Source organism: Megascapheus bottae, chromosome 18 (genome assembly GCF_031878675.1).
Source record: "Megascapheus bottae isolate mThoBot1 chromosome 18, mThoBot2.hap1, whole genome shotgun sequence".
NCBI classification, from domain to species: domain Eukaryota; kingdom Metazoa; phylum Chordata; class Mammalia; order Rodentia; family Geomyidae; genus Megascapheus; species Megascapheus bottae.
In genome coordinates this window covers 26690576-26711160 of record NC_143526.1, presented here as the reverse complement: position 1 = coordinate 26711160, position 20585 = coordinate 26690576, and the positions used below count along the sequence as shown (strand labels likewise).

Here is a 20585-nt window from a genome sequence, read left to right as displayed (position 1 = left end):
ATTAAAAAACCAAAATCTAGAGGTAGGGATATTCATCCTTACTGTAGCATTATTATTATTTTTTCCACTGGCGGGGAAAAAAACTAGGGGACATACGTTACAAAAAGTAACATAAAGCCAGATTCTGTGGCTCATGCCTGTAATCCTAGCTATTTAGCTATTTGGCAGGCTGAGATCTGAGGATCAAGGCTCAAAGCCAGCCCTGGCACTGAAGACCCTGAGACTCTTATCTCCAACTAACCACTAGAAAACCGGAAGTGGCTTTGTGGCTCAAGGGGTTAGGTGATGGCCTTGAGCTAAAGAGCTCAGGGACAGTGCCCAGGCCCAGAGTTCAAGCCCCACCACCAAACAAACAAAAAAACAGTAACATAAATTCATTAATATCTTCAAAAGAAAACACCTGAAAAGTTCCTTCTCATCTTTTCCCTCCCATATTTATAATCTCCTTCCTCCAGGGGAGCCAGAGTTTCAACAGAATTATGTTCAAAATTTACCTGATTTTTTTTTTCTTTTTCTTTTTTTGCCAGTCCTGGGCTTGAGCTCAGGGCCTGAGCACTGTCCTTGGACTTCCTCAAGGCTAGAGCTCTACCACTTGAGCCTCAGCACCACTTCCGGCTTTTTTCTAGTATGTGGAACCGTGGTACTGAGGAATCAAACCTGACTCTTCATGCATGCTAGGCAAGCACTCTACCACTAGGCCAAACTCCTGGCCTCTACCTGATTTTTCTTCTTTTCTTTTTGCCAGTCCTGGAGCTTGAATTCAGGGCCTGGGCACTGTCCCTGAGCTTCTTTTGCTCAGGGCTAGAGCTCTACTACTTTTGACACAGAGCTACTTCTGGCTTTTTTGTTTGTTTGTTTGTTTGTTTATGTGGTACTGAGGAATGGAACTCAGGGCTTCATTCATGCCAGGCAAGCACTTTACCACTAAGCTACATTTCCAGCCCCTGAATTATTGTTTTGGCTGGTGTTTATTTTTTTCTCCATGTTTATTTATTGTGTGTGCCTGTCTATGTGTTTGTGTGTTGTTGGAGATCAAACCCAGGCTTCACACATGTGCTCAGAAGTGTTGAATCTTCCAGGCACTGGTGGATCACATCTATAATCCTCAGGAAGCTGAAATCTGAGGATCCTGGTTCAAAGCTAACCTGCGCAGGAAAGTCTGTGAGACGCCAATTAACTACCAGAAAGCCAAAAGTAGAAGTATGACTCAAAGTTGTAGAGTACTAGTCTTGAGCCAAAAGAGCTCAGAGACAGCACTCAGGCCCTGGGTTCAAGCCCTACTACACACACACACACACACACACACACACACACACACACACACACACACACACACACACACAATGTTGTATCATCAAGCTGCATCCCCAGTACTTTAATGTTTAAAAAGTCAAAAGTATATAAAAATCCATATATCTTTTAACAACCTAGTTGAGCAAACAAAACTGCAATATAACAGTAGTTTTCCCTGTTTTTGGTGTGTAAGTTGAATCTAACACCATGAAGTAGAGCTCATTGCTCTATGTTCTCTATATAACTTCTCTCAAATCACCATCAGAGACTTTAGCTTGGCCTTCCATTCTTCAATGTATGAAAATGTGAATGTATCAAAACAAAATCCTACCAGGCCTGGTGGTGCATACTTGTAAACCTAGCTACTCAGGAGGCTGAGGTCTGAGGATCACAGTTCAAAGCCAGCCTGGGCACTAAAAAGTCCATGCAACTCTTATCTCCAATGAATCAACAGAAAACTGGAAGTGATGCTGTGGCTCAGGGGGTACGGCAGTAGCCTTGAGCTGAAGAGCTCAGGGACAAAGCCCAGGCCCAGAGTTCAAGTCCCAAGACCAATGAAAACAAAACAACAACAAAAACCCTTATATTAATATAGGAGAGTGACAAATAGGGTCTTTCTGGTGGCTTTTATAGTATCAAACTACTTCAATAAGGTCTTAAATACAGTGAAGACCCTGCAGGCCACAGCTGTGTCTGAGAAAGTGGCTGATTTTTGTAAAATCTGTACAAGTTTACCTGGTGACAATCCCTTTTTCTGCAAGAATGAAGGCTGCGCTGGGATTGGCAGCCCTGATAAGGCTCTGAAGCTGCACAAGGAGAGGGTGCCTTTGCTCCGTAGTGAGACTGGTGAATACCACATTGTTAACCAGACCTGGGGAATAGAACCAAGAATAATCAGCCTTCAGAGCTCTGATGGGTTGTGGACTCTTTCCTCTGACCATTCCTTTTAGCAGTCTCTGATGCAGACATAACTATTAAGTCTTTCTTCTTGGAACTACATCTTAGGTTCAGCCCTGTAACTGCTTCACTTCCTACCCTCTTTAACCGAAACACAACTTTCTGTTCTTCTCTTCATTTCTTATCACAGATTCTCTCCATATTCCTTGTCCCATTTACCTCTGCCAGTTGAGACCACAGATATTATAACTTCACATCAGGCACTAGCTGCTATATTCACACAGAGAATGGAGGAAAAAAAAAAAGGAACCCCCAGAGTAAAGCTGTGGGAGGGCCACCATCACACCACCCCCAATTTCTGTGAAAATCTAGTCATAAAACTGACGAGACAGGGGCTGGTAGAGTGCTTGCCTAGCATGCACAAAAACCCAGGTTCGATTCCTCGGTACCACATACACAGAAAAAAGCCAGAAATGGTGCTGAGGCTCAAGTGGTAGAGTTCTAGCCTTGAGAAAGTCCAAGGACAGGGCTCAGGCCCCGAGTTCAAACCCAGGACTGGCCAAAAACAAAACAAAAAAATTGATGCAATCATGGAGAATTAGAGCTGGGAGTTTGGAGAATATCAAAGTCAGGAAAATTACCACAGCCTACAATGCCACTCCTATTTTTACATAGTTATGATCAGATTATATATACCATTTCTGATATATGATATTTGTACTTTTGGTAGTCAATCATTTTTATTTACTTCTTGGGAAAGTATTAGTTACAAAGGCAAGGATGTACTTGTAATTTCAGCCACTTTGGAAGGCTAAACCACTGAACTAGGAGTTTGAGACCATTATGGGCAACATAGGGAGATCTCTCCCCAGTAATCTTAGAGACCATATCCAGCTTATTCTTTGAGGTAAGGTCTATTCTTCCTATATTTACCTAACAAGTGGCTGGGATTACAGGCATGAGGCACTGTACTGTTTTTGAGAGATGAACTCGTGTGTGTGTGTGTGTGTGTGTGTGTGTGTGTGTGTGTGTGTGTGTGTAAATTTAGTACTGGGGTTTGAACTCAGGTATTCTTCCTTGGCTTTTTTCTGATCAAAGCTTGTGCTTAGGATTTGAGCCATACTTCCTACTTCCAGATCCATCCTTCCTTCCTTTTTGTCCATGACCAGGACTCAAACTCCATTATCTGATGCTTTGACTCACTGGCTATTGCTCTACCACCTGAACCACACCTCCAAACCCTCAGAATATTTTGAGCCAGGAACCAAAGTCCACATACTGTATCGCATAGATGCATGTCATAATTCTCTTTTAGTTTGTGCTTTTTTCATTCCCTTGCAATTTACTGATTTAAAAACTGCATTCTGAGCCAGGCTTGTTTCTTGTCTTCTTTTCTTTTCTTTTTTTTTTTTTTTTTTTTTGACAGTCCTGGAGCTTGAACTCAGGGCCTGGGCACTGTCCTTAAGCACTTTTGCACAAGGATAGCACAGCACTCTCCCACTTGAGCCACAGCACTTTTTCCTGTGTATGTGGGTTCAGTAATCGAACTCAGAACTTTGTGCCAGGCAAGCACTCTACCACTAGGCCATACTCCCAGACCCTGTTTCTTATCTTCTGAAATGTTCCTTCCATGGCATTTTTCCCTGCAACATTTTTTTTTTCTGGTCTTGGGGCTTGAACTCTGGGCGTGGGCACTGTTCCTGAGCCTCTTTGTGCTCAAGATTAGTGTTTCACCACTTCCAGTTTTTTTTTTTTTTCCTGAATAGTTTATTGGAGAAAAATCTCACAGACTTTCCCACCCAGCTGGCTTGTTCTGGGTCCCTGGAGTGGCTAGGATTACAGGCATGAGCCACCGGTACCCTGTGATCCTCAAGCTTTTACATTGAGATTGACCTTCCTCAGCCAGTATCTGAGACACTTCCTAATCAAGGTGATAGCTGGCGGCCTGTGGCTTAGCTCTCAATTCAGAAGGTTACTCTTGAGACTGCAAGGCCATTCTGGATAGTCTGTGAGAACTCCATGCCTGGTGAAACCACAGGGTCACAGGAGAAAGTTCACAAGTTTATGCCCAAAATGTAGCACTGTGGGCAAGCAGGTAGAATCCTGGAAAACTCAGGATTCATAGGGAAACAAGAAAAAGGATCTACAAGTGTACTATGAGATCCTCAAGACAAGAATGGTGTGGGGGCTCTTAAAAAGAGGAGACAGGAGGAGCTGTGAGTGTAGCCTAGTGGTAGAGTGCTTGCCCAGTGTGCACGAAGCCCTGGGTTTAATTCCTTGGTATCACATACATAGAAAAAGCCAAAAGTAGTGCTGTGGCTCAAATAAAAGAGTGCCAGCCTTGACAAAGCTCAAGGACAGTGCACAGGTCCTAAGTTCACACCCACGACTGGCAAAAAAAAAAATAATAAAAATATAAAAAAAGAGAAGACAGGAAGACTGAGTGGAGATCTATAAAGACCCAAGGGAATCTGGTATCCTTTCAGGCAAAAGAAATGGGAGAGTAATATCAGTGGAAATGTGTCTACCTGTGGAGTATATACCAGCATCATTAGGTATAGGCCTAGCCGCTGATTAAGGGCTAGGAGAGGTACCTTGTCCAAAGTTCTACCTGCCAAACATACCATCTGGACAAACCTTGTGGGGCTGAGATTCTAGGTCAGGAACTGGGCACAGAAAAGAGCCTTTGCTTTAATGGGAAACAAGCAAAAGGATTATCTGCAGCATTCCTGAGACAGCTATGTAAACTGCCACCTGCCAAGAGGAAATGCCATCTGTGAGGCAGGTACCCAGTTATCTGGTGCACAGGGTAAACAGGCTGTAAGAAGCAGTTTCACCTTGTTTGGGTCAGGAGCTTCCTTATGTTGTATATCAAGGAGTGAACACCAGATTTGGTCAAGGCCTCACTTGTCTGGGATGTGAAGGCAGCCTGGCCTGGTCTGTTACTAAGTGTAGGAAAAACAAAAAACAAAAATCCCTCAAGTTACTCTGATCATCTTTTAGAGCACTAGCCTTGAGCTGAAGAGTTCAGAGACAGTGCCCAGGCCCAGAGTTCAAGCCCCAGGACCAAAAAAAAAAAAGTTCACACAAAACTGGTACTCTACCTTTTGAACAATAGCTCTATTTCCAGCTTTCCTTGTGACTTTAGAGTCTCACGGTATTTTCTACCTGGGCTGGCTTCCAACCGTGATTCTCAGATTTAGCCTTCTGGGCCTGGGCTCTGTCCCCGAGCTCTTCAGTTCAAGGCTAGCACTCTACCACTTGAGCCACAGCACCACCAGTTTTCTGGTGGTTAATTGGAGATAAGAATCTTGTGGACTTTCTTGCCCAGGCTGGCCAGGAACTGAGATCCTCAGATCTCAGCCTCCTGAGTAGCTAGGATTACAGGCATGAACCACCGGCACCCAGCTGTGAGCTGACTACTTTTATTCTACCCTGATGCTTCAATGCAGTCCTTGGGAACTACAAAGGGCTTCAAAAAAAGATTACCTGGTATAGCAGTCCAACAAACACATTCCCCTTCCCCTCTTAGGGCCCAGTGTCCTGCCTTGGGCAGCACCCAGATCAGATGTTTCCCAAGACAACAACTCTGGTATGCTGTTATTCTGCTCCCTGCAGACTGGCAACGGGATCAGCAAGAAACAGATGTGCTGGGGACATTGAGTTGTTTTCTTCTATTAGATTCCTGCTTCCTAGGCTGGCTCAGCAAGTTCACCCCCAGGCATACCTCATGACAACAATGGGCATTTTATCACTACTGTGGAGAATTTATAATTTATTCACAATCTCCAGGAGTCACAGATAATAAGACTAGAAAATACAGCTTCCATAGTTGATAGTAGTAGGACAATGCAATGTTGAATATAACCTGCAGGGTGAGTACATTTTTCTAAATATATACAAGGAGGTATGGAAAATTACAGTTTGAAAGAAGGGGTGATATTAAGGAAAATAGGTTCTGCCAAAAACTGTGCCCTGAGGATAGAGAAACTCATTAAGATTTTGTTTATCCAGAGATTACTTGGCCTAGTCTTTAGCTACATGGCCACAACAGACTTGAGCCAAGGAGTGATGCTGCTGTGATTTGTTTACTGCCATTAAAAGAAACTTGAGGGAAGGGATGGGACAGGAGTAAAATGGGAGAGAACAATGGAAGGGCGGCATTAATCAAGATTCATTGTACTCGTAATTTGACATATGGAACTGTAACCTCTCTGTATAACTACTTAATAATAAAAATAATTACACTATAAGCTCTTGGAAGAAATGGGTTTATCAAGTATGATAAAGAAAAGTTGTCAGAGGCTGGGAGTTTAGCCTAGTGGTAAAGTGCTTGCCTAGCATGCATGAAGACCTGGGTTTGATTCCTTGGTACCACATACACAGAAAAAAGACAGAAGTGGTGCTGAGGCTCAAGTGGTAGAGTGGCAGCTTTGAGTGAGTTCAAGCCCCAGGACTGGAAAAAAAGGAGAAGAAAGAGAAGAAGGAGGAGAAGAAGGAGGAGAAGAAAGAGGAGGAGGAGGAGGAGGAGGAGGAAGAGGAGGAGGAGGTGGTGGTGGTGGTGGTGGTGATGGTTGTCAAAGTTCACTGTTTCAGATATCAGAGTGGTAGCATGGGGGGAAATCTCTTGTAGAAGCCAGTGGCTCATACCTATAACCAAGCTACTCAGAAGGCTAAAGGATTATGGTTCAAAGCCAGCCCAGGCAGGAAAGTCCATGAGATTCTTCTTTCCAATTAACCACCAGAAAACAGGAAGTGGCATTGTGGCTCAAAGTGGTAGAGCTCTAGCCTACAGCTGTAGAGCTCAGGGACAATGCCCAAGCCAAGTTCAAGCACCATGACAGACCAAAAACAAAAACAAAAACAACAAAAAAGAAATCTCTTGTATCTGAAAAGAAAGTAAAAAGCATGTAAGCAGGAAGTAAAGCATATTTGCTTACCTTGTGAGCACTGATCAAGACATTTAGGGAAGAGAAATCTAGGGAACAAAGAGAAATATTTTTTTTTAAAAATTCATGAGTTGTCTTATTTCTCACAAAACAGAAACATAGCTGATAGGCAAGTTGACATATTTGATAAGGCAAGTGGCAGGTAGTACTGTGTACTAGGACAGACATGGTTATTTAAGAGTTTCACAGTTTTGCACTGAAGTTCTCACCCTGCAAAAATCTCCACATGGCCCACCCTTGGTGAAATGTGGTAGAGAAGATATTAGAAGTGGTTGCCAGTTTGTCAGACAATAGGAGACAGAGTAAGATGGCTATTTTTCATTTTTTACTATGCTAGGGATTGAACCCAAGACCTCATATGTACCAATGAGCTACACCCATAGCTCAATCCTAGTCACAAATCCAATAGTAAATGAAAAGAAGAAACTGACTATATTACAACTAAAATAGGGTAGAGGATGATGATTCAAATTTTGAGTTAGCTAACAGCTATAGCACTACTTTGAACTCCAGAGAAAAACTCACAGGGCTTTGAAACTCCCAAATTCCTTTTCAGTCCTAGGGATTGAACTCAGGGAATGGGGCTATTTTCTGAGCTCTTTTTGTTCATGGTTATAACTCTACCATTTTAGCCACAGCTCCACTTCCAGCTTTTTTTAATTGAAAAGAAGAGTCTCATGAACATTCCCATCCAGCTTTGAACCATAATCCTTAGCTCTGAATGTCCTAAGTAGCCAGGATTACAGATTACAGATGTGAGTAGGTGTTTTTTGTTGTTGTTGTGGTTGTTTGTTTTTGTTTTGCCAGCCCGGGGGCTTGAACTCCAGGCCTGGAAACTGTCCTTGAGCTTTCTCAAGAGTAGCACTCTACCACTTGAGCCATAGCACCACATTTGGATTTTTCTGTGTATGTGGTATCAAGAAATAAAACCCAGGGCTTCATGCATACTAGACAAGCACTTTACCAATAGGCCACACTCCAGGCCCAGCATTTATCTTTTTATCAAAAACATGCAAAGAGTTCAGAGTTCTTTTTCTGTCATTCTGTCTACCCTGTGCCTTGGAGATCAGCAGAGTAGCTAAGCACCTTGTACCAGGGCTGTCATGCAGCTGGGAAGGGGTGGGTTTGAGAAGGGAGCCAGGTCTGTATGACTTCACAAAACCCCTGGCTGAGGTTTCTTTTCATTTCTTTTTGCCAGTCCTGGGCTCAAACTCTAGGCCTGGGTTCTGACCCTGGAGTTCTTTTTGCTCAAGTTTAGTCCTCTACAACCTAAGTCACAACACCACTACCAGCTTTTTCCTGGTAAGTGCAGACATTCCTGCCCTGCCTGGCTTCAAACCAGAATCCTCAGATTTGAGCCTCCTGAGTAGGTACGATTATAGGCGAGAGCCTGGCTTTCTTCTTTCTTCTTCTTCTTTTTGGACAGTCCTGGGGCTTAAACTGAGGGCCTGGGTACTCTCCTTGAGCTTTCTTAATTCTAGTGCTCTACCACTTGAGCCACAGCCTTTGCTGTTTATATGGTACTAAGGAATTGAACCCAGGGCTTCATGCATGCTAGGCAAGCACTCTGCCACTAGGCCACACTCCCAGCTCTCCCTCCCTCTTTTTCTTTCTTTCTTTTTTTTGTGGGTCATGGGGCTTGAACTCTGGCCTGGGCCTTGTCTCTGAGTTCTTCAGCTCAAGGCTACTGCCCTTCCCTTAAGCTAAGCCCCACTTCCCATTTTTCGGTAGGTTAATTGGAGATAAGAGTCTCAGGTCCTTTTGTGCCTGGACTGGCTTTGAACCTTAATACTCAGATCTTAGCCTCCTCAGTAACTAGGATTACAGGCGTGAGCCACGCGCCTTGCTTCCCAGCCCTTGTTTCTTAAGCAGTAAAAGGACATAATTCCTGTCTTCACACATCTGTATATTTTCTATAATTCCTCTCATTTCTCCTTGGCTTTTGGTCATTTAAGGATCTAGTACTTGATCCAGGCAGTGGTAGTCCTAGCTACTCAAGAGGCTGAGTTCTGAGGATCATGGTTTGAAGTCAGACTAGGCAGGAAAGTCTATGAGTCTTTTTATCTCCAATTAACTACCAAAAAGCTGGAAGCAGAGAGCTGTGGTTGAAGTGACAGAACACTAGCCTTGAACAAAGAAAGCTCAGGGACAATGTCTAAGCCCTAAATTCAAGCCTTAGGTCCAACACACACACACACACACACACAAAATGTAGCACTTACTATATACAATATAGACTGATAAAACTTTTTTTTTTTTTGGCCAGTCCTGGACTTGAGCTCAGGGCCTGAACACTGTCCTTGAACTTTCAAGGCTAAAGCTCTTCCACTTGAGCCTCAGCACCACTTCCAGCTTTTTTCTATATATGTGGTGCAGAGGAAATGAACCCAGGTCTTCGTGCATGCTAGGCAAGCACTCTACCACTCGGCTAAACTTCCCGGCCTGACTGATAAACTCTTAAAAGTTAAACATGTACAGTGATATTCTTACTGTAGTGATTGGGGAAACAGTCACTTTTAGCACATTTAGATACAGTACACTTGTGAGCTAGAGGTGGCCATAAATAACTACCTGTGTTCCATGTAGCAGCTCAGGGGATCCACACACACTGTGATGGCACCAATAGTGAAGAAAGACTTGACATTCGAGTCTGGATGAGTCTGCACAGCCTGGACAATATCAATAACATCTGTGTAGCTGAGTAGAATAAAAGGGAATGATTAGCTTACCAGCTGGGCCTGCAGAATAGGGAATAGGTAGAAGGAACACAAAAAGGAACAGCTTGTGATGGGGTTTCCTGGAGTCATCACAACTTCACAATTTAGAGCCCGTGGAATCTACAAAGTGCTCCTGTACTCCTAATTCTGCTAGTCCTCATAACTGTTCAAGAGAATGGGTACAACAGGCACCCAGCTCTGTGGATAAAAGGAAGCACACACTAAGCACAGAACTCAAGTGTTCTTGGGCATGTTTTGTTTTGTTTTCTTTTTTGCCAATTCTGGGCCTTCAACTCAGGGCCTGGGCACTGTCCCTGAGCTTCTTTTTTGCTCAAGGCTACTGGTCTACCACTTGAGCCATAGTACTACTTCTGGCCTTTTCTGTTTATGTGGTACTGAGGAATTGAACCAAGGGCTTCATGCATACTAGGCAAGCACTACTAAGCCACGTTCCCAGCCCCTTGGGTGTGTTTCCTAATAATTAAGTTAGGAGCTAATAGCAGCAGTATCTATTTTCTTTGTAACTCTTTCCTCTCCTTCCCACTTCAAAGTATCATCAGACCAGCCCAAGTCAGCAGACACATGCTGAATCCATTCAAATTTCCATCTTTTGCCTGGAAATCCTCCCTAACTCCAGCCTTAGAGCCAATATGATATCCTCACTTAGAAGTTAATATGTTCATGATCCAATTTTCATAAGCCGCCTTTTCCTGTCCTTCTTCACAGCGGGGACTCTACTTCAGATGCGAGGCCAGAAGATTTGTCTTAGCTTTCATCATATAACTAAAAGAGGTCACATTTCCATATTCCCACTGAGTCCAAACTGCTTAAATCATCCTGACAACATCCCATCTGATCCTTCATACTTTTTCTCCTTGCTTCCCTCCAATTTAGTCTAAATGCAGAAGTCAGAGGGATATGCTAAAGTCATAGTCAAATGATGTCATTGCTCTGCACCAAACTTCTAGTGGCTTTTCATCTCAATGTGAAAGCCAAGGCACTAAGAGCCTATAGATAGCCTTCTATGATTTGATCCCCTATCGTCCTCCCCTTCCCCCAATACAGACAAGAATTTCATTCCTGTCCCTTTCCCCTAATCCAACCACTATGGCTTCCTGGCTCTTCCCTGAACATGCCAGACATATTTGTACCTTTGTACTCTCTGTCCTCTCTGCCTGGAATGCTCTTTTCCTATCTGTAAGTCTTGCTCCCTTTCTCTTTTCATTTGTCTGCCCAAGTGGCACATTTTACTGTTGTTGTTTTTGCAGAGCTAGGGATCAAACTTAGGGCCTTGCACATGCTTGATTTCTACCACTGAGATACATTTGGAAGCATCTTATGAGAAGGCGTCATCTGACTTCATACTTGCTATGCAATGCTGAAGGCACTTTCTTGGACTCCCTGCTTCCTTTCCTCAAGTTTTCTCCAAAGCATCAATTATAAGCTACATATATTGTATTTTTATTTGGTTCTAGTACATTTTTGTTTTTATCTGTTGTCCTTTCTCATTTACTTGTTTACTGTCTCTACAATAAGAGCTCAAGGCTACCACCCTATTCCTTGAGCCACAGCACCACCTCTGATTTTTAGTGGTTAGGTGGAGACAAGAGTCTCAAGGACTTTAGTGCATGGGCTGGCTCTGAACTGCAATCCTCAGATCTCAGCCTGCTGAGTAGCTAGGATTACACCATGCACGACAAGGGAATTCTCACTTTTTAAAGAAGATTCCTTTACCTTTCATTGACTTTAGTGGAAAGGTAAAGAATGAAAAACTTTCCAGGTTCCTTGATTTTTGTTCCAAAACAAAAGGCACTTAACTGTTCACTCTATTCCTTAAGATAACCAGTAGTTCTTCCCAGAATTGCCTTTTTTCTTCTAGCCACCACACACCTGAGTGTGACCTCCTAACTAAAGAGGAGCACTCACCACAGAAGGAAGCAGAAGGCAATTTGGTGCTCAAGCTGCCAGAGTGTACCAGACTACTTTAGCTAATGCAAACCCAACAGTACTCTTTCTGTTGGCTTCTTTCCTTCAACAGTCTCTTCACTAAAAATAACACAGCTGAGAATTAGTGGCTCATGTCTGTAACCCTATCTACTCAGGAGGCTGAAATTTGAGGATCTTAGTTTGAACGACTGTCAGTCTTTCAATTAACCATCTTTAAAAGGCAGGAAGCAGAGCTATGGATCATATGATAGAGTACTAGCCTTGAGTAAAAAGGCTAAGGGACAGTGTTTAGACCCTGAGGTCAAATCCCAGTACTGATATACACACACAAATACTCTACCAAAACAAAAAAAATAAAACACAGCAATAGCTTAGAAAAACCTTAACTACTACTACTATTACTACTTTTTTTTGGGGGGGGGGGCAGTCCTGGGGCTTGAACTCAGGGCCTGGGTTCTGTCACAGAGCTTCTTCTGCTTGAGGCTAGCACTCCACCACTACAGCCACAGCACCACTTCCAGCTTTTTCTGTTTATGTGCTACTGAGGAATCAAACAGGGAAATTAGTGGCAACTACTAATTTGACTTTTGTTTCTAAGATTATGCATTAATTAGCTGGGCTTGTTAGTGTATATCTTTAATCGCAGGTACTCAGGCTATGGCGATCAGGACAACAGTCTACTTATTACCCCTGGTTAATGTTCACAAGATCTCACCTCAACCATGATGGGTGCATATTTATCTTCCCATCCTATGTGGAAGGAATGCATAAGATGACTGATTTCCAGATCTGGGAATTAGAGACTGAGATTTGAGGATTGTGGTTCAAAGCCAGCCCAGGCAGCAAAGTCCATGGGTAAGAGAGACTCTTATTTCCAATTCACCATCAGAAATCTGGAAATGGGACTGTGGCTCATGTGGCAGAGTACTAGCCTTGAGCAAAAAAGTTAAGAGATAGTGCCCAAGGCCTGAATTCACGTATAGAAGAACTGGCAGCACGGGTGCATGCACGCGCACATACATATGTATATATACACATACATATATGCACACAAATATATCATATTAAAAAGATAACTAAAGCCAAAAAAGCTAGAAGCATGGCTTTAAGTGGAGAGCACTTGATTTCAAACCCTAGTAACACAAAACCAAACCAAAACACAATTTGGGGGGAGGGAAATGGGGACAAAAACATGAGTTGGAATATCAATGTGTGAGAAGTAATGCACCTACTATCTGGTAAATATTACTAACTCCTCTGTACATTACCCTGACCAAAAAAAACCCAAACAACATTAATTTTTGAAACTAACAAAAATATGGGCCCTGCCTACACAGAGAGTACTCTAGTGAAGAGCTATAGCCTTTAGTGATATTCATTCAAGTGATATTTTCACTTGAATCCTTCAGGAAACCTCTTAGGATCCCTCATATCCTGATTGAGCAAAGGTGGGACCTGTACTCATTACCAACAGTGGTCAGCCATACAGTCACTGAAGCAGCTATGACAGCTGACACTTTCAGAGATTTGTAAAACCAGGACAAAGAATAAACAATGCTCTGAAATAATGGAAATAGCTCAAGTGCAAATGGCAAAATTGCTAGATCCTCCCCACTGGTCCAAACTTCTCCTGTAAATTTTGGCAGGAAGTGATAAAATTGGGCTGACCCATTCCTTTGACCAGCAATAGAAAACCTGAAGAAAATGAGTGGTTTCAAGTCCACATTCTTCCTTTGTAGCTTCTGTGTCCAGACCCCACAATAGGCTAAGATGGCTGATGGGTGGCTGGAGATAGGGTATAAGCATAACTTCTGCCCATGCATGGAGGTCTTAAGGGTGCAGTCCCATCCAGCCCTTTCCTCAGGACCACAATCCTAGCTCCCTCTAACTGTCACTATCACAGCCCGAGCCCAAACAGTGCTTTGGATCTGGGCCCATTCTTTACTGGAAACAACTAGCCTATTGCAATCATTAATTATTATGAACAGAAAAAAGCACTTTGTGAGACACACCAAAAGCTTCTTTATTACCAACCATAATAACAATAGGGAAAAAGTACAGCCTGTGATTTCCGGACCCAGCATGTTCCCATCTGGGCTCAGGTGACGATGAAACTGAACTGGTAAGAGAGTCTTCCCTAGAGGGCCTGAGAACTGATCAAGGAAATGTCCTTTCATCCAGGGTCTACTGGAGTAGTGACAAAGGGTCTTTCAGATTTTCTCTCCCATGTTGTACACCTACCATCATTCTGCTTTCACAGAGACATCAGGAGCTAGAGTCTGTGATCACAGTTCTACACTGGTTAAGAAGTGGTACCTCCATCCCAAGACTGCAGAGAAGGGGATCTACCCCTAGTTTTACAGGAGGAAAAATGGAAGATGAAATTCCCATGTCTAGATGGTGAAGGATGAAGTCTAGAGATACTTATTCTAAGAAGTGTCAGAGAATCTTGACCAAATTCCCCAATTTCTAAACTCTTGTGGATGTTATGACTTGAAATTTGTGTATGGGGTACCCTCACTAGCATGGTATTACCACCTCTTGGTCACACTACGGTAACAGGATTCTTACTGGGTTAAGACTTCTCTGTGTAGCACAGACACTACTCAGGTATATGGGGAATTTATTTTGCGTTCACAGTAATGGTACTATCAACACGTTCACTCACCTTTCCCTAGATTTCCAATACTCACCCCTGTAAGACCACCAGCAATCTAGTCTTCTTGTGGATGTAGGCTGACTGGCGGGCAGAGCGGTTTTGCTGAGCCTCCAGGGCACTAGAAAGGTACTTCTGGAAGTGTGCAGCATGGAAACATTCTGAACTGTCCATAATTTGGCGGTATACCATCCACCTAGAAATGGCAAAGGTGATCTCAGTACAGAGATATTTGATGGCCTGGCCCTATGGGCTTAACCATGGATCCAAATGTACCAAATATTCTCAAAGATATTCTACTATAAACCTTGTAGAGCAAAAAGCAATTCTAGCACTAGGGAGCCCAGTATCATGGAACCACTATTATTGGGGATTTTGACAAGAAATCTCCTGACATAAGGAAGACAGGTACACATATAACCAATAGGCTTTAAGATTCTTGACCAGGCAGTGGTTTCCTGAAGGACTATGACCATGAAATGGCTTCAGTCTGGTAGTCAATAAAACTCCTGCTAAGAATATGAAATGAGGGCTGGGAGTTTGGCCTAGTGGTTAAAGTGCTTGCCTAGCATGCACGAAGACCCGGGTTCGATTCCTTGGTACCACATATATAGAAAAAGCCAGAAGTGGTGCTGAGGCTCAAGTGGTAGAGTTCTAGCCATGAGAAAGTCCAAGGACAGTGCTCAGGCTCTGAGCTCAAGCCCAGGACTGGCAAAAAAAAAAAAAAGAATATGAAATGAGCAAAGTAAGAAAACTTGTAATGTGCGTGATGCTGGTGGCTCATGCCTGTGATCCTAGTTACTCAGGAGGCTGAGATCTGAGGATAGTGGTTCAAAGCTAGTTTGGGCATGTAAGTCTGTGAGACTCATATCTTCAATTAACCATCAGAAAACTGGAAATGGCACTGTGGCTCCAAGTGGTAGGATGCTAGCCTTGAGCTAAAGGGCTCAGGGACAGTGCCCAGCCCAAGTTCAAGCCTGATGACTAACCAAAAAATGAAAATAAGAAAACTTGTAACGTTAGTAGAGTGCCAGTGGTTAGCATCTGTAAAACTGTAGCTACTCAGAAGGCTGAGATAGGAGAATTCTTTAGAATCTTATCTTTAATTAGCAAAAACTTGAAAATTAGAAGTGTCTCAAGTGGTAGAGCTCCAGTCTTGAGTGAAAGAGCTGAGCAGAAACATGAGGCCTTGAGTTCAAGCCTCAATCATAATATTTATATATTAAAAACAAAAACAAAAACGTATTAGGGCTGGGAATATGCCTTAGTGGTAGAGTACTTGCAGAGCATGCATGAAGCCCTGGTTTCATTCCTCCGTACCATAGCAACAGTAAAAGCTGGAAGTAGCGCTGTGACTCAAGTGGTAGAGTGCTCCCCTTGAGCAAAAGAAGCTCAGAGACAGTGCCTAGGCCCTGGGTTCAAGCCCCAGGACTGGGGAAAAAAGTATTAGACACCTGGTGAGCTATTAAATGCCCAATGTTTCCCTAAGATTTACCCAAAATATGCCTTCCCATCTCTATAGCTTCTAACTCCCAACTGTCTAGGTAATTTCAGTTTTTTCAGTTCTTTTACACAATCCTGCAGGATGCCATCATAGTAAACTGATTAGATATTAAATGCCTGCCTCAGTCAGCAAGGGCTGATTAGTAATCTGCCAGGCAGGTGAAATGATGGGTAATTTATTTTCCCAATTCCATTTGCGCTAGCATGTCCCAACTGTGCATGGACTCACATGGTTCCTTCTGTGGTCATGGAAAGATCACTACCTCCCAAGTTCTTTCCTGCTGACCAGGCACACTTCCAAGCCTTTGTATACACTCATCCTGCTGCTCTCCCAGAGATCAAATGGTTCATTCCCTTATTTTATTCATTCCCTTTCCAGGTCTTTGCTTTAATATTTTCTCAGTGAGGTCTTCTCTAACTACTCAAGTTTAAACTGAGTTCCAGCTGGGCCCTGGTGGCTCATGCCTGAAATCCTAGTTACTCAGGAGGCTGAGATCTGAGGAACCAAAGTAGGGTATAAAGGTCTATTGTGACTCTTATTTCCAATTAGCCAGCAAAAATCTGGAAGTAGAATTGTGAATCAAGTGGTAGAATGATAACCTTCAAAGAAAAAGCCAAGCAAAAAAGAGCACCAAGGCCCTGAGTTCAAGCTCCAGTTCCAAACCCCTCCCTCCAAAACACAACATGTACTTCCATGAACCCACTGTTTTATTTTCTCTATAGTATTTTGTGTGTGTGTGTGTGTGTGTGTGTGTGGTGTGGTGTGGTGTGGTATGTGGTGTGTATTGGACCTGGGGCTTAAATTCAGTGTCTGAGCAATGTTCTACCACTTGAGCCACTGCTCCACATCTGGCTTTTTTAATTGAAAGTTAAGGGTCTCATGTACTTTCCTACCCTGACTGGTTTCAAACCAAGATCCTCAGAGCTCAGCCTCCTGAACAGGTGTGAGCCACTGAACCCAGCTTCCATAGCACTTTTCTTTTTTTACTAGCTACTATGCCTTCTTTATCTGGTTAACAGTTTTCTCAAACTACAATGTAATATCCAAAGAGCAGAGATTTTCTTCTCTATTTTGTTCACTGATGCATTCCCTCATACTCAGAGCAGTGCCTGGAATATAGGAAGCCCTCAGCACAGTGTGTTAAATAGATTCATGATTACTATGCTGTTAACAGTCACACTACAGCCAGTACATGTCTAAAGTCTCCCTTTAGCTAGGCAACCAAGGCATATAGTCCCTTTCTTCAAAGCAAAGATATTATTCATACTAACCTGCCATATTCCTTATGCAGAGTGACCAGAAAAGCACAGAGCTCATTAGCATGACAGCCTGGGAGGCCTGTTACAATGCTGATAATTACCTACATGAAAGAAAAGTTAGGTGAGTTTGCAATTCAACGGAGATGCAGCAATATGTAAAAAGTTAAGAGAAATGACTTCTGGAGCCAGGATCTATGGGTTGAAAACACAGCACCAACACTCAACAGACTCTCTGGTTTTAGGTCAGTGACAAAACTGATCTCATAGAGTATGTATGATGATTAGCAGAGTTAACTTATGTAAAACGTTTACCACAGTGCCTGTACAAAACTATCATATAAAATGTAAACTGTAGCTCTAATTTCTGTGGAGCATGTTGCACATTTATCAGTTAAAGTCCAATGGATTAAACGACCTATAGGTTTGGGATCACAGATATTTCTTTTGTAGAGAGATTCAAGGATATTATAACTTATTATTAGGAAAGCAATGGGCAGAAAGGAGATTTGGGACCAAAATGCCTCTGGTTATATTGATGTGGAGAACTTGGCAGAGGAGGAGAACTCCACTGCAGATGTTTCTCTCTGGCTGCCATTGCCCTTTGAGCCACATGGCCTGAATAGAAACTCACTGTGTATGGCAAACACTGTGGACTGTCCTACTCTAATTATATGACCATAGAAAACCAGATTCTTCTTCAGAAGGTTTCAAAGCCATTTAAAAAATTCACCAAGGGATGGAGATTTAGTTCGATGAGACAGTGTTTGCCTAGCACAATATATAAGGCCCTGGGTTATGCCCAGCATCATTAAAAAGAGGAAAGAAAATACACTAAGACTAAGCATGCAAAGATGAAAACCACATAACTGTTGGAGGATGTTAAGTAACAAAGCATGGCAAAGACTTCCCTGAGTATGTGCTTACTTAATTAGAATACTAATCAAGACAGGCGAGTCACACTGTAGCTGAGTGTGGAGGTCCTCATCACTCGGACTGATCACACCAGCAGAGATAACTGAGGATCCCTCTTGTTTTGTGAGAGCTCGGTGCCCCTCTTCCTTCCCTTCTGACCAGGAACTCTGTACTGCATCCCTTTTCTGTTCCCTGGACAGTGCTCCATTTAACTGACGTATTGTTGGGGTTCCTCAGTTCACCTTGTTCTATCTGCTTCCCATTCCTCAGTACCCAGGCCTTTTAGCTCCTTAAATTACAGAGCGTGTGTGTTCAGCTAACTAATTTCTTACTTTAAGGCGAATCTTATAGCACCTTTTTTAAAAAATGAAACATAATAAGTAGGCATTTTTAAGCTTTCTACACTCATGCCTAAGGAGAAAATCATACTTTTAATTGCTTGGCACTATTTCCTTTTTTTTTTCTGTATCTTCTAAATTTGCACAAAAATAATGCCTACTCTGAGTCTATTATAACATATGGCTCCCAAAGGAATGATGGGAGGAGGGCTAAGGAGAGGGAAATATGGGGAGGGAGTAGATTAAAATCCATTCTAGGGAGAACAATGTTTATAGAATATCACCTTACTCTAGGGATTGCAGCCAGGACATGGTAAATGAGCACCCTTCCCCGTATTAAACACAATGTGTTTTCCACTGCAAGGCAAGTCTTTGTTACAACTGGGAAGCACCAACAGCATGAAAACACAGAGTAAGAGTATACAGACTTTAAAAAACAAGGGGAGGGCATGGCACAATGCCAGAGTTACCACTATCATGGAGCCTAGCTTGACATAGTCATTGTGTAGAGAAGGTTTCACATGTATCATTACTTCAGTATATAAGGAGGTGGAGTCATAAAATGGACTCTATATGAGCATCTTTTGTTAACTGACATAAAAGATTCAAGGGCTTGTTTGTAGAATTATCCTCCTGTGAATTCCCAGCACATTTGTTGAGCTCTTTTACCTTGTCATTTTCTACTCTGTGAATAGGGCTGACTTCAGCTTGCTGCAGCAGGACTTTAAGATGGGTCCGCATCACAGGCTCCCGACTAATGCTGCTGACAGCAAAATGCTGGAGAAAACTGGGAAAACCAAGACATGAGAAAACGATCACAGCCTTGTGTATGTAACTTCTTAATTACTGATGAATACGGTGTAGAGTTCTTGCTAGAAAGTAAAACTGTACATCAATTTTACATCACTACTACTTTCTACCGAAATTTCAAAGAAGCTATCAAGGAAAAGAAGCTTAGAAAGGCCCAACACTGCGGTTGTTAATGTTTCCAAAGTTAGAACAATAAATATCTAAAACTAGACACCCAGAGCTCACCAGTCCAGCTCTGGGAGTTTTGCTGAGAGCAGCTTTTGAGAACTCCACTTCTCCCCAGCAGGATGGTTCATGGCTATGAAGAGCTTCTGTGCACTGGAATGCCTGCAATATCAAAAACTCCAGATTAGAACTCTGCCTCCCCACTCCACAAGAATTTTATACAACTAGTGCTGAGTCTGTTATGCCAAGGTTTCATGACAGAATCAATACTTCTGAAACAAGCATCTCACTCACTGACTGGCATGTCTACCTAGGAAGGTTGCTCAAAAAGTGCTTGACAATAGTATCAGTTTCAGATTCTGAGTGGATTTCATCTTCTTGCCATCTACATTTCAAGAGCATTGGCTACCTGCAAGTTGGTAGCACTGAAATGACTGCTGGGGCTTCCAGAAGTCAAGACCCCTGTGTTACATAAGTCTCCCTGCAGAGAGAGCACACCCGCAAAGCTTAGGGAATAAAGCACAAACACTCAAGGCGGCCACTTACAATCTCTTTTGTTCCACAGATAATCCATCTTCCTGGATCACTTTTAAAGAAAGCCCTGAGTTATCCTGCTGTTGCCAGGGGGAGAAGACCTAAACAAAACAGAATTTGAGCAAAGTACACTTTAAACCCAACAACAGGATATGGAACCCACATGGGGATTTGATCATTGTTGAAAATCTAGACTGCTGGTGCAGAGAAAAACCATTATAACAAACAAGTCTGCTTTAAAAATAAGGCCCAGAGCAATTTTGATTTTGTGTGTGTTTTTTTTAGAGCCAAAAATGTCTTTCTGGGTTCCTCTCCTCAGGGACTGCTCATGAAGAGGCCAGGAAACCTGGAGGAAGGTATAAGGTTAACATAGTTCTGGCAGCAAGGGCATGCTCTTCCCTTGGTGTCAGAACCAGATAGCAGTAGTACAACTAATTTCTACCTAAAGGTACAAGGATGGCTGACAAGAATATAAAAGGGTATCTAGGTTCCCAGACTGAAAGAACAAACTCAAGCTGGAAGGCCCAGCAGGTAGTAACGGAAAGACACAGATTAGCCTGAGAAGCCACTCTCTAGCCAAAATCAGCTATTGTAGTTCCTTCAC

At 42.8% G+C, this 20585-nt stretch overlaps 1 protein-coding gene across 2 annotated transcripts in view; it reads right to left on the bottom strand.

Annotated features, from left to right (window-relative positions):
- Dnaaf9 (dynein axonemal assembly factor 9) overlaps positions 1 to 20585 on the bottom strand; it is a 102237-nt gene that overhangs the window by 15053 nt on the left and 66599 nt on the right. For both annotated transcript variants that reach the window (XM_090352060.1, XM_090352059.1), the window contains exons 23-30: positions 19994 to 20082; positions 19508 to 19609; positions 19142 to 19259; positions 17235 to 17323; positions 14497 to 14655; positions 9711 to 9836; positions 7131 to 7168; positions 2029 to 2164 (exon numbers count right to left, since the gene is read on the bottom strand). In XM_090352060.1, coding sequence (XP_090208186.1) covers positions 2029 to 2164; positions 7131 to 7168; positions 9711 to 9836; positions 14497 to 14655; positions 17235 to 17323; positions 19142 to 19259; positions 19508 to 19609; positions 19994 to 20082 — 857 coding nt within the window. The remainder of the gene's footprint in view (positions 1 to 2028; positions 2165 to 7130; positions 7169 to 9710; positions 9837 to 14496; positions 14656 to 17234; positions 17324 to 19141; positions 19260 to 19507; positions 19610 to 19993; positions 20083 to 20585) is intronic.